This window comes from Monodelphis domestica, chromosome 1, assembly GCF_027887165.1.
Source record: "Monodelphis domestica isolate mMonDom1 chromosome 1, mMonDom1.pri, whole genome shotgun sequence".
Lineage (NCBI taxonomy): Eukaryota > Metazoa > Chordata > Mammalia > Didelphimorphia > Didelphidae > Monodelphis > Monodelphis domestica.
In genome coordinates this window covers 376282619-376296871 of record NC_077227.1, presented here as the reverse complement: position 1 = coordinate 376296871, position 14253 = coordinate 376282619, and the positions used below count along the sequence as shown (strand labels likewise).

Sequence of the window (14253 nt, the reverse complement as noted above, 5' to 3'; positions counted from 1 at the left end):
GAGAGAGAATTTCCTGCAGAAAATTCTGCATTCTTTGATAAGGAGGAAGTAAATTCCAAGCAAGGAAGAGAGGCAGTGCCAAGGCATGGAATCAGAAGACGGCATAGTCTACTAAATGGTTTGCATCCAACATCTTAAGTTTTTTAATATTTGTAAGAGAATCTTTGTGTCAAGACTCCTAATTTCATATGTCTTGGATCCATCATTATGCGACACATAAAGGAATACTGTAAGTTCTTATCCAAAGGCCTAAGTCCTGCTTGGTGACTCCTATTGGTGCTAGAGACCCATATAGAATATATAGGAAGGAATATTCTTTCATCTCTTGTGTGCTTATGAAGTAACTCAGCCCTGAGGAAGTGTGAGCCAGACTCTGGAAAGAAAAATGGAGGCTCATCAGATCTTTTATTGGGGTGAGAATTCTTTGGCCTAAGGGATTTCAATATGGCAGCCTGAATAATCCAACTTCCCTGACCCCTCCCCCCCAACGCTGATGTTTTAATATTCACTTGTTCCATATAATTAGGAATTCAACAAACAGTATTGATTTTTTTAACCATGTACTGTATGAAGAGCACCAAGCTGGGTGCTGGAGGAGTTATAAAATTTAGATAGGGCACCATCATAGATTTAGAATTGAAAAAGGTCTAAGAAATCATTTAATCCAGCCCCCTCACTTTATAATCAAGTCACTCAAACCAAAAGAGGTTAAGTCAATTGCCTATTCATCCAGATAGTAAATATGTAAAGATGAAGAGGAACCCTTCTCTTTCTAATTTTCAAGTCCAGCTCTCTACCCAGTAAGACATGCTTACAGCTTAGTAAGAGAAAGATATAAACAGTAAATTTAAGGTAAAATAAAATGTGCCAGGACAATCGGCTGAAGTCCTGCACTGGTATTTTATGATAGAGTAGAGGTGACCCTAAAATTTGGAAGGCTGGCCAGCAAGGACTCTGGCAAGCCCTTCCAAGTTGGAAGAGTTTCCACCATGGACCCAGGAATCAAGTTAGATAAACAGGGTGAGGTTCACTGCCAAAGGACTGGATATCAGATACTGGATATTTGGGGTATCAAATCACTTACCAAGCTATAGAAAGGTTTGGTCAGACTGGAGAGAATACCCATGTAACATGGAGGTATGCCCACACAAAGGATGCAGACAAAGAATTAGGTGAGGCCCAAAAGGAGAGAGGTCATTATCAGATAGGACTTCCTGGAGGTCCTTGATCTGGACTTTAAAGATGGGAATAATTCATTTCTTACTTGAAGTGATAGAGCATTTCCAAGTGTAGTTTAAGCAAAGTTGCAGAGATGGGAGAGTGCACAGTATTTACCGGGAGATGGCTGGGAGTCCAATTTAGTTAGAGCAGAGAAAAAATTAGAGAAATGGAATGAAAAAGCTAAAAAGGTAGGGTAGGACCAGGTACTTTAATATTCACTTGAACTTGTTAAATGATCAAAAAGTCAATGAAATGTTCTAAACAGTGTAATAAAATGACCATATTTATGCATCTAACCCTGTGAGATAGGTACAACAGGTATTATTATGCCCTCTTTTTTCAGTTAAACTGAGAAAACTGAGGACCAGAGATTAAATGATACACTCAGTCATATACTTGCTTGAGGCAGAATTTGAACCCAGATCTTCCTAACTACAAGTCTAGCATTCTCTCCAACAAGCCACAATGTTAGCAACTTGAGGGCATGGATATTATGTCCTTTTTCATCTTAACCTTACACATAATAGGTAATCAAAAATGTTTATTGAATTGAAGGTGAGGTAATAATCAAAGTTATGACCAAATTTTCAAACAAAATGCTTGGTCTTGTGTCATGCATGACTGGTGATTTATGCTTCAAGTGGGGCAGTGGGTAAAATGTCAGGCCTGGAGTCAAGAAGACTTTTTTTCCTGAGTTTCAATCTGGTCTTAGACACTTACTAGCTGTGTGACCCTGGGTAAGTCACTTAACCCTGTTTGGTTCGACTTCATCTTCAAAATGAGATGGAGAAGAAAATGACAAACCATTTCAAGATCTCTGCCAACAAAACCCCCAAATGAGGTTACAAAGAATTGGGCACCCCTGAATACAACTAAACAAAACCACAAACCAGAGAAAGGCTGAGAACCAGAGGTCCAGGGCTCCTATCTTTGGGGAAACCTAGAACTATATGAAAGATACACAAAGATCCAGCTTTGCTGGTTCTGGAACTCTCAGTGGCTAAACTATGCAACTATGGCGGTATTAATAAATAAAAAGTAACAATTTCTAGTTGATGCTCAAAAAGATTTGAGACTCCTACACTATTCTCCTATAATCTCTGATTATTCTACCTTCATCTGTCCTACCTAAGCAGAACCTGGTCAGTCACTCACCACCTGGCTTACTACCACAACCTTCTCTCTGCTGGATATCACTACTGACAAACAAATCCACTCTAAGGTGTTAATAGACAGGAAGTATGATAAGGTGGGAAAATCCTCCAATGAGGAATCTGAGAATCAAAGTTCAAATTCACTAGCTGTGTGACCTTGGGCAACTGTTCAATGTCTCCGACTCAGTTTCCTCACTTGTAAAATGATGAAAATAGATTTCATAACCTCTTCAGTCTACTAGATCTCTGATACAATGACTGACACATGTGTAATGAATTACTTCTGCAGTTAGCCAAGGTCAATATATTAGTCTTGAGGATTGATTGGTAGACCCTTAATATACCAGGGAGGTCTCTAACTCCATAGAAGGAATGCTAACTTGTAACTTTCAAAATATACATCTGTGTATATGTATGTCAACTTGGGTACATCCTCCAGCTGCAGGTTGAAGACTTCTCTCATCTCATGTCCCTCTCCTCCTCCTCCTCTAAATCTTCCATGGAGCCAGGGGACTTTCCTCTATCTCTCTTAAACATTAGCTGAGCATCATTGTGGCACCCTGGGCTACTTCTCTGCTACCCCTCATTCTCATTAACCCAGATCCTTTTCCAGTCATGGGTAGAGTCCTTGGATTAGGAAGACCTGGGGTCACATTTTCGCTAAGGTCCAGAGAGGGTGATTTGTCCAGGGTCCTACATATTGCTACAAACATTGACTACCCCCTGCTCCCAAATATAGCACATATCACTAAATTGAAATCTCTTTGAAAGACACATATATATCTGTGTAAAAGAAAAATATACATATGCACACACATATGTATAAATGTGTATACATATATATATATATATATATGCTTTTTATGTGTGTATGTGTCTGTGAATAGACAGAGTACCCCAAAGTCTTTGTGTAGCTTTCAGCTTTCATAGCTTGGAACTGAACTAACATTTTAGGGACATTATGTTTGTATGTCTGTGTATAAATATATGATTATATGTGTAGCATGCTATATACAGATATGTTATGTAGAGACACAGACACTATTTTTTTCAATCAATCAATCAATAAATCAATCATTTATTAAGCACCTTCAAAGTACCTGGCACTAGTTTTTGCTGCCCACTATTTGTGAGACTTTTGGCAGGTCATTAATTCCCTCCTGAGCCTCAGTTTTTCTTTTCTTACAATGGGAGTAATCTCATCTCTGCCTGCTTCATAGGTTTAGAGCTATGAAAATCCAATTAGAAAATGTATGAGAAAATGCTCTATCACCATAAAGTGATATTTGGAGACACAGACAATATTAATGCTTCAATGGGTGGATATTCCATCCAAGAAACAGATAGCTGGCCCTTCATAAAGCCTTCTCATCTTTCCCTTCCCTATCACATTTTAGAGACTTGTCAGAGTCTCTTCTCAGCTGAGGAGGAAGTCAACACGGACATTCCATTCTCTGTCTCTTATTCCATTCCTGTGGTAGCCCCTCATTAAGTCACAATGTAATAGGGCTACTGCTGTCAACAAATGAGTGACTCCTTGGACACATCATATCCTGAACAGCCCCAGAATAAGGAGCAGCATTTAAGCATTTGGCATTTAAGCCAAAGGGCAAACTATCTGCTCTGGGAAGGGGGACTCCCACAGTCCCTAGGAGTCCCATCTACTATATAATCCATATCTACTAGGTCCTTTTCAGTCTTGAGCCTAGGAAATATACTCTGCTTGAGGTCACCATCTCTAAGGAAGGGTAGACTGGGGAAGCAGAGAGTGGTTAAAAGTAGGGGCAAGGAGGGGAGGGAAATTTGCTTTTCTTGCCTGGCAGCACCAGTAGCAGAAATACCTTTCTGCTTTCGCTGTCCAGCACGAAAGCTTTTGCTTTGGGAAATGAACTGCCTGGATTGTACCTAAGACTATGATTAAAGACCAAGTTTAGGTTTTATCCAGACTCGATTTTTTTCAGAGATGGGTAGGGAGGGTAGAGTGTGGGGATGTCTGCGGCAAGGAGGTGTTTCTGTTTTGACCAATGCAGTATTTCATCCTCTGAAAATTTTCCACATTCAACAACCTCCATCCAAGCCACAACTCCATGAGGTAGTCAGTTTTCTCATTTCACAGAAAAGGAAACCAAGACCCAGACACAAGTGATTTATTTAAGATACATAATCGGTAAGTGAATTGGTCCTAGAATCTAGGACTCCAGACTCTCAATTCAAGAATGCTTCCATTACCCACATTACTATCTCAAGACAAGTTGGATATGAGTAGGAACATGGCCAAATGAATAGTATGTTGGTCCTGGAACCAGGAAGACCTGGGTTCATTTCATCTCAGACTTATACGCTATCTGACTATGGGCAAGTCACTTGACCAACCTAAACTTCAATTTCCTCATCTTTAAAAAAAAATGGTTTCAAGGCAGAAGAGTGATAAGGGCTAGGCAATGAAGGTCACATAGCTAGGAAATGTCTGAGATCAAATTTGAACCCAGGTCCTCTCAATCCACTGAGCCATCTACTTGTCCCATTTCTTCATCTTTAAGAAGAGAATAACAATAGGCATTTGAGACTATTGTAAGGCTCAAATGAGTTAACGTATGTAGAGTGATTGGCAAATTTTAAAGTACTCCATAACTGTAAACTTTTATTATCTTATGTTGTTCCAGGATCAGGCAAAGTCTCCCAACCTTCCCCAAAAAACCCAATAGTAAATGAGATAAAAATTCCACCATGATTCCCATTGGAATTCAGAAGGGTGTACAACCTCAGCACAGTTCACTTACATCCCTGCTCCAGGGAGGTCACAGTGCCTTCTAGCCCACCCCATCCTTCCCGACAACTTCTCAACTCACTGCAGCCTGTTAAGAAACACCTGTTGACTGTTTCTCCTGGCCAGCTAGCTATTTCAGTCCCAATAGTCTGGTATTCCTTGTCTACAAACAGCAATCACATCTGCAAAGAAGTTAAACGAGAATAGTGAGAATAGTGTTGAATAAGATCCCACTGTCAGTCCCTCTAGCTTCTCCCTCTCTTATCTCCCTTTCCCAAATTTCGGGCTAATGAGCTTCAGCTGGCCTGCCACACCTTGCAGATGAGTTCTGAAGCCATATTATTGAATCTGACCATAACCACTAGTGGCCTTCATCTTCTCTAATTTAATTTCTTAAAATCATGGCTTGCTACCCTGGACTGTCAGCATTCTTTACAGCATCATACATCTCCCCAAAATATTCTTTGCTTCTAATAGGGGGCATAAATATTTTAAAACATTTTAAACAACAAAACCACATCACATTTCTGCTCTCACTTAGATTTTCCTTTGCAGACAGTGCTGTTTTCTGTGACACTGAATGCCACCTTCCCTGGTGTCCCAATCTGGGATTAAGAGGAAGCCTTGAAAATGTGGCTCCACTAACCAAGTAACACATATGATATTTGAACTTGATAGTTGGCGACCGTGGGGATAGCATAGGGTGAGCAATGGCAAACACTTCTCTTTGGACTCTGAAGCCTTAAGGCTGGGAGCTGTTTGCTATCCAAGCTCACTTCAAACAATTATCAAAGAGACTGCATGCAGGCCACCGATGGGAAAATAAGGGGAAAAGGCAATCACCATAAATAAGACAGGGAGTCCACTAAGCTGGAAGCCCATAGTTATATGAGGTGTACAAAGCATAATACATATGTTCTCCTCAACAATCATGGGGAGCAGTCCACATCTCATCCTCTGTTTGCTGTTTTTCTATCAGTCTTCTCTTTCCTTTCTGCCTCTCCTTACCCATTCCAGCCCAGCAAAACCACCAGCCTCAAACCAAAGTCACAACATAACATCAGTAACTTCTTGAAACTCAGGAACAAGCCAATCTAGGTGTAACCCTCCTCCCTCCCTGCCCAGAATGGATGTCGCCTCCACGCCTGTGACCAATCAGCCTCACACCACCATGTCCCATCTCCAAAGTTTGAAGCAATTGCCAGGGCTTAAGGAGCCTTGCTTCCGTCCTGCCTGTCCCACACCAGGATCAAGGGACATGGCAACTTCTCTCCCAGACACTTCTCCATCCTCCGGATGATCCCCCCTTCCTGGGAGATGGAGGTTTAAGTAGAAAACTGAACATTTCCACTCAGGAACAGAAGTCCTCCATACTGATAGGCACAGAGGCATATGGTGGTCAAAATGAAACTCAAGTCGCTTTCCCTACCTTTGTTGAGGGTCCCAGTGACGAGCCTAAAGATAGTCTGGGCAAATTTCACGATCCCAAGCTTGCATCTCTTGGAGCAGCCACTCATGGTGTGGAAGAAGAGGTAGGCTCTTCTTTGTAGCTGAAGCCTGGGAGCACTCCCCCAACAAGAGCACACAGCCACACTGAGTTGCTCAGTGACTTGGACTCCACTTTGGTGCAGTGCAAAATCTCCCACCTCCAAAGAGGGATAACTGTGGATTGGGGCTCAGGGAATAGCACGAACAACCTCTGCAATGAGACTTGCCTTTTGCAAATCAAACTGAGAGGGCTGCAGAGCAGCGTTGGTGCACCCTTCCTCTGCCCCCTGTCCCACTTCTGTCCACTAAGGTGCACATCACCCAGGGTCCTTGGGATCTCAGTGCCCTGGGCAGAACTTCCGAGGCTCAAGGTGCTCAGAGCAAAACTGAGAGTAAAGAATAACAGAGCAGAGCTGAAATGAGGGAGGAGTCGGCAGCTTTCCCAGTCTTTGCTGACTGTCTTACATGGCACTGGTAATGCAGCAATTAATACTGGAGTCAGAAGGGAGGTGACTGCCGCCCGAAAAACACAAGGAACAACCTCACGCTCATGTTTTCTCCTTCTCGGTTAATCTAATTGATTTATTGACTTGGCTCTTATCAAAACCAGGCAAAGCTCCCCACAGAGTCAACACTGGTTTCTGCACTCAGTGGAAAGTTTACTGACAGACTCTGGAGTGACCTGGATTGCATCACAGAAGAGACTGGCTGAGTAGGGAGACCCCCCCCCCCCCAGGGATGGGGGAAATCTGGAACTGGGCATGTGTGCACAGCTGGCACAGCTGGGTACAGCTGGCTCAACCTGCCTACTCCCACGGCTCAAGGATGTGTCAGCCTGCCTGCCTTTCCAGGGACTAAGCAAATCCAGTATTAATGTTTGAGCTGCCTCTAGGCGCTACTGCATCATGGACTTCAGAAGAGAATCCCTTTCCCCCCTTCCCTTTTTCCTTCCTGGAAGTAAACTATGCCACAAATGGTACTCTAGTCATTAGTAATGCATGATTGTGGAAGAGGCTGAGGGCAAGGAGCATTATCTGATACATAGGAACTACTGATTTTCAAAAGAATATAACATGAAATAAAATACACTAAATGTGAAAAAGATATATATGTGTGTGTATGTATGTATGTATGCATATACACATATCAATACATTGATGTGTGGTAGACAAGTGGAAGGTCCTATAATTTCATCAGCATAGGAACCTCTTGGTGTGGAAAGCCCTTCCACTGATTCAGATCATAATTCCTCTTTAACTGATAGTCTTAGAGTATGGGAAACATGAGATTGAGCACAATTTGTCTTCCCTCTCATGTGAATACTTTCAGGTCTCTCTGTCCCCCTGGGTTTCCATCATGAGCATCAGTCACCATGGCACTGGACGGTAGACATTTAGAGTGTAGAAATAAGATATGACACATCTTGGAAACTGTTTTCAGAAAAAGAAATCAATCCTCCACAGCAGCTTGTTTATATGTCATTTGATTCTTTGGTGTTTAAATGCAGTACCAAAAGATGCCATTGCATTTTTTGGTCCAGAGGTGGATGAGAACTATTTCTGACACGTCAGCTTCTAGGACTGCCCTGACTGGCTTTATGACCTTGGGCAAGTCACTCCCTAGACCAGTGTTTATCATTTGTAAAGTAAGGAGAATAGAATCAAATGATCTTTGAGGTCTTTTCTTGTTCTAATTTTCTTTAATCCTTATTTATATGAAACTTGACTAAAGGGAAAATCATTATAACTTAGAGGGCATCCAGTCCATTCCTATCATTTTATGATGAGTAAACTGAGGCACAACAGTTAAATTATTTGCTCCAGGTCTTATAGTTAGTAAATGTCTGGGGTAGGATTTTAACTCGGGCATCCTTCACTCTGCTGCCAGTACTCATCTCAGTCCTGACTAAAAGAGGGTAACAGATTTGAAAAGTGACCTTTATCTCTACATTTTAGTGTGTTAGACTTGAAGTCTAGCTCATGAAGAAGAACCAAGCCATAGGATGGAAAAGGGCCATGCATCCTTAAATTCACGAGTTTTTCTTTATTAGGGGAGCAGGGCTGACTACAATCTTGGGCAGAGTAGGCAGCTGTTCTGAGTGTGCTTTGCAGAGAGCTGAATGTCTTCCCACCCCCAGCCAAAAATATCTCCTTTTGCCTGTCTGCCACAGTGCCTGGAGTTACTATGTTATTTACTCCTTTGAATTAAAGCATTGAAGGCCCTAGTTTAAATGCAGGTGTTATCTAAGAAGAGGACTACATGAAGCTATTTCTGACCACTACCACCTTTAACAGGAAATAATAGTTTATCAGGTTAGCCCATCGCCCTGCAGAGAGGGGACACATGGGACACAGTCTAGTGGAAGTTGTGAAAGGAAGAGGGAAGGGTCCAGAACACTGGGCATTGCCCAAGAGAGTGGATTCAGATGAACTCCTACAGTGAGGGGACTGGTGTTCAGCTAGGCAAGGGAGCCCAGTATAAAGGGAGGCAGCAGCAAAGTGGAAAGAGTATTGACTCTGAAGTCATCAGACCTGAGTTCAAATCACATTTCTGACTTTGTGTGACTTGTGTGAATTTGGGCAAATCATTTGACCTCCATGAATTTCAGATACCTCAAGTGTAAAATGAGATGATTGGATTGGATGGCCTCTGAGGTCCTTTCCAGTTCTAAATATATGACCTGAGGCTGATGGGGGGAAAAGGAAAGAATGACTATAGAAAAGGGGACAGAGATGTTGAAAATACATTTTGCCTACTTCACAATTTTGAAAGTCTATGCAGGAAAGAATCATCCTCTTGAATAGAGAAGTCCGTTTTTAAGACAGTGGTGAGGATATACGTGTGGGGGGAGGAGGATGGTTCAGTAACTTCAAGACTTAATCCATTCATTTAATAAGTTCAAAGAATGTGCCATGCACTGTTAGACACTAGGAATATATAGGGGATAAAATGAAAGAGACCTTGACCTCCAGGAGCTTGTATCCTACTTTAGAGAAGCATTATGTACACAGAGAAGCATCAAATAAATGGCAAAAGTAATCCAGAGGATTTTGAAGGGGACACTAGCAATTGATGCTATCATTTGGTAAAGAACAGTCCTATACTTGGAAGCAATTGGTCTAAGCCTTGAGAAAAGGTAGGTATTCTATGAAGTAGAGTTGAAAGAGGGATTCCATTTAAGCATAGGTAACATCCTGTGCAAAGTTACAGAGGAAGGATACAGGATGTCATCTAAAGTGGAGGGCTCAGAATGTAGGTTGTTTGGCTCAAACATGGCATGAGGGAAAACAAATTCATATTCATAAACCAGGAAAGATAACTATAGCTAGATTGTGAAGGAATATAAATGATGGGCAGAAACAATACTCTGTATTTTATTCTTGAGGAAATAGGGAACTACTAATTTCTTGAACAGGAAGTGATATGGACAGATTTGTGCTTCAGGAATATAAGTTTAGTCCAAAGGAGAAGGAAAGGGGAGAGACCTGAGGAAGGCTGACTGTCATCCTAATATCACCAAATTTCCTTTTATCCCAGCAACAGAGAATTCTCATAAATTTTAGCAAACTGCATTAGCTGCATCTTTTGGGAGGTAGATTGGCAGGCAGAGGCTTCCACTGAAAACTGAGGCAACTGAGAAGCCAATGTCAAGGAAAGCTGAGACTTTAGAAAGACTCACTGGCCAGGGACTCAATCTTTGTCCTGGGAATCAGAACAGGAATCTTTAAAGACCAGTCTCTTTTATAAGATTGTCAGCACCATCTGCTGCTGGAGAGCAGAAGACAGCCCTCAGGAGTCTGAGGATCAGGCTGGAATAGAGGGATGAATAATGATAACATTTGATCTTAAAGAAATATCTTGGTTTTTTTTTTTTAATATGAATATGCTCCCTATACCCTTCACTACAGATGCACATCTGACCCAAACCTGTCTTGTTTCAAACAGTGATGGTGAACCTTTTAGACATTGTATGCCATTCCCTATTCCCCCAGACTGCATACTCTGTCCTGGTCCCCCTCCAGACTGAGGTCCCCTCATCTCATCCCATACAGGAGAGGAAAAAAGAGAGGGGAGTGGCCCAGGCTTTTCACTCAGTGAAGTGCTTCCATTGGGCTGCTGGGCAGAGGGATGGGGAGGCAGGGTGGAGAGGGGAAACAAAGCAGCTCTGGTAGGCAATGACTCACATGCCCACAGAGAGGTCTCTGAGTGCCATATTTGGCACACATGCCATTGGTTCACCATTATGTTTATAGGACTATCTGGAACTTTCCAAAGCTGTCAGTACAGGGAAAACTCAACTCCTACCTTGATAAGGAAGAATGGATGAAGGAACAAAAAACATTTTTAAAGCACTATGTGCCAATCAGTGTGATAAACCCTAAGGATACAAATATTAAAGCAAAGATCATCTCTATCCTCAAGGAGCTTGCACACTAATAGGGATAAGCAACTCAGACAGAGTAGTGGCCAGGAAGATAATTTGTCTTGAAAGGATTGTTAGTGGGGACATATCAGAGTACCCTGAGAAGCAATGTCAAGGTTGATTTGATTGATTCCAAAACCAGAAGGTGAGAGGTAGGGGAAGGCAGGAGGAGTAAATATGGTACAGTTGTTACAGTTGTTGAGATGGATGCAGAAAAAAGTAAAACTTGATTGAGGCTGAACTTAGATGTAATGGGAGATGAGGACAACTGCCAACCAGTGCAGGAGGGCTGAGAGCTAGCTTTGGAATCAGGAAGACCTGGGGTTGAATCCCACCTCTAATTCATATTAGCTTCTTGAACTTAACAAATAACTTAACATCACCCATTTCCAAGTCATTAACACCAAAGTAGAATAAGTGCTATGGAATGTTCTTCCCTCAAAATTCCTATAAGTGCTCATTTCCTCCCCCACCCCCCACCTAGACAATAATCACTCTTCCTGAGGGGGAAAGGCCAAGGTGGCAGATTAATACAAGTGAAAGTCAAAACAGCTCTAATTGTGATTCCAAACCATTTTTAGAAGATGCCTCAAATGACAGGAGACAAAGAAGGACAGAGTGAGGGGGCTCTTCACTGAACACAATTTGAAAGGTAGGCAGAGAGATTTGATTTTTACAGGACAAGGGGGAACCAGAAGCAAAACTGCACACAGAGGAGTGCTGGCTGACCACCCCCTACCTACTGTGCCAGATTTGAGACTGGGTGAAGGCTAACTTCAGGGTCCCTGGATGCAGGCTACACCAACAAATGAGCACTTCAGATGCAACTCTTAAAAGTCCCAGGCCCTGGCATCAGCCCTCAATGAATTCTGGAAGTCTATAGGGCTAGGTCCTTTCAAGTCTACTAAAGATATAGCCCAGGGCAAAATCACAGTGATGATTCCTGCAAGCCAGAAGCAGAGTAAACAGAATCAGCTAGCAGCTTACAAAATACTCAGTTCACAGACAAAAAAAAAAATCCTGGGAAATTGAGCAAACAGCAACAAAACAAAACAAAAAATACTTAACCTTCAAAAATTTCTGTTGGGACAAAGAGAAAAGGACAAAACCAATATGAGGTGGTGAGATCCAAGCAACTATATGCAAAACTTAAAAAAAAAGGGAATTGCTCTCAAGCTCTGGAAGAACTCAAAAAGGAATTAAAAAAATCAAGTAAGACAGGTTGAAGAAAAATGTGAAGAAAATGGGGAAAAGAAATCAAAGTAATACAAAAAGAAAATAACAACTTATAAAGTAAAATTGGTCAACTGGAGACATAAAAAAGACATAAGAGAAAAGAGAAATAAAAATCCAATGAAGAAAAAAGTTTAAAAAAAACAGAATTGGCCAAGTGCAAAAAGAAGCAAAAAAAAAAATCTAATGAAGAAAAGAGTGCCATGAAAAGTATAAAGGATCAAATGGAAAAGTAGGATCAAAAGGTCATGGAAAAAATTTAATATTAAAAAAATTAGAATTAGGCAAATAGAAGCTAATGATTTCAGAAGACATTAAGAAACAATAAAATAAAATCAAAAGAATAGAAAAAACAGATGACAATATGAATTATCTCATATCACTCAGCCCTGGCCTTAAAAAGAGAACTCCCAGTCTCTCTCTATTTTGAATTTCATGTCTACTTCTTTTTTCCAGTAGTAGTTGTCAAGACCACTCTATTCTTCTCCCCATTCGTTGTCAGCACTTGCCACTAGACAGACACAGCTAAACTTCTTGGATAAATATGATAACTACAACACTTCTGGAAAGATGGAGGACCTCGGAGCTTTACTATTTGTCCTGCCACTGAAACCTCAAGAACTTCAGGCATTCCCATATGTATCCTAAGGATGTTTGCCATCTACCCTATTCATATACCTTTATGACCACCAATCTTTTCTACTCATCCAACAACTGAATCTTACTGTACTGTCTCTCCCAAGACTGTTGGGGCACTCTGTATACTTTGTATATTTAATAAAAGGTAACATGGCATGCTGAATAGAGAAGCCAAGAAGAGTTGAATTTAAGTCCTGCCTATGCTACATATGGGCCTTGAGACCCATGACAAATTGTTTAACTTCCCCATTCTCTAGGCATCTCTCAAAGAAAGCACTGGTATCCCTTGGCAAAAAGAGTTTTCTCATCTAGGAATTTTACATGCTAATGAAATGATAAGCCTATTCCCTACCCCTGTATTTAGTATTTACTTACAAGAGGAAATGTGAATGTAACTCATTAGTGGCAAGAACTAATTTTTTTCTCATTTTGTCATACTTAACATCTGGCATATAGTAGGTATTTATAAAATGGCTATTGATTTATTTGGGCAGCTAGGTGGAGCAATGGATAGGTATAGGACCTGGAGTCAGGAAGATTCATCTTCCTGAATTCAAATCTGGCCTCAGACACTTAGTAACTGTTTGATCCTGGACAAGTCACTTAACCCTATTTGCCTCAGTTTCCTCATTTTTAAAATGAACTGGAAAAAGAAATGGTGGATGTCAGTATTTTTGCCAAGGAACCTCTCAAATGGGGTCACAAAGTTGGATACAATTGAAATTACTCAACGACAACAAATGATTCATTGATTATACTCTTGGTCAGGAAATGAAACTCATGCCACATATAAGTAGAAAGCAATTGTCATACTATGCACCATTTTCTGTAAGTGAAACAGAATAAAAAGCAAGGAGAAATCAGTGTGAAGTAGAACAATGTGAACATGAAGAAGGCTCCATGCAAGAGAAAAGATTGAATCTTGTCCTTGAAGGCTAAGTATGGCTCATATATGCAGGGCACCTAATGAATGCTTAATGATCATTTAAAATCATTTAGGAAAGTTCCAGGCTAGAAATGTTAGCTCCATTAATGATAATGAACATTGTTTTTTCCCTTAACATACTCAGAGAATTTTGTATCCTAGAAAGACTTCAGAGATTAACTCTTTGTGTAATAGATCGGAGATCTTTGCCCTGCAAGTAGGTTAGTGATGAAAGAGACATCTTGAGGGGTTCTTAACCTGCATGGACCCCTAAGTCTCTGGAGAGAGAATTGCCATTCAAGTTCATGGACCCCCTGAATCAATCCAGTTTTATGGATAAAGAGAGTAAGGCCAAGGAAAAATATGCAGCATCTAAACCATCACCAAACAAGGTCAATGTCTC

General features: G+C 41.1%; 1 protein-coding gene across 1 annotated transcript in view; it reads right to left on the bottom strand.

Moving 5' to 3' along the window:
• Window positions 1-7299, bottom strand: part of KCNIP1 (potassium voltage-gated channel interacting protein 1) — a 598407-nt gene extending 591108 nt beyond the window's left edge. Inside the window, exon 1 of the mRNA XM_007473996.3 lies at window positions 6572-7299. Within this exon, the coding sequence (XP_007474058.1) occupies window positions 6572-6659 (88 nt within the window). The 5' untranslated portion in view covers window positions 6660-7299. The remainder of the gene's footprint in view (window positions 1-6571) is intronic.
• Window positions 7300-14253: the final 6954 nt, after the last annotated feature.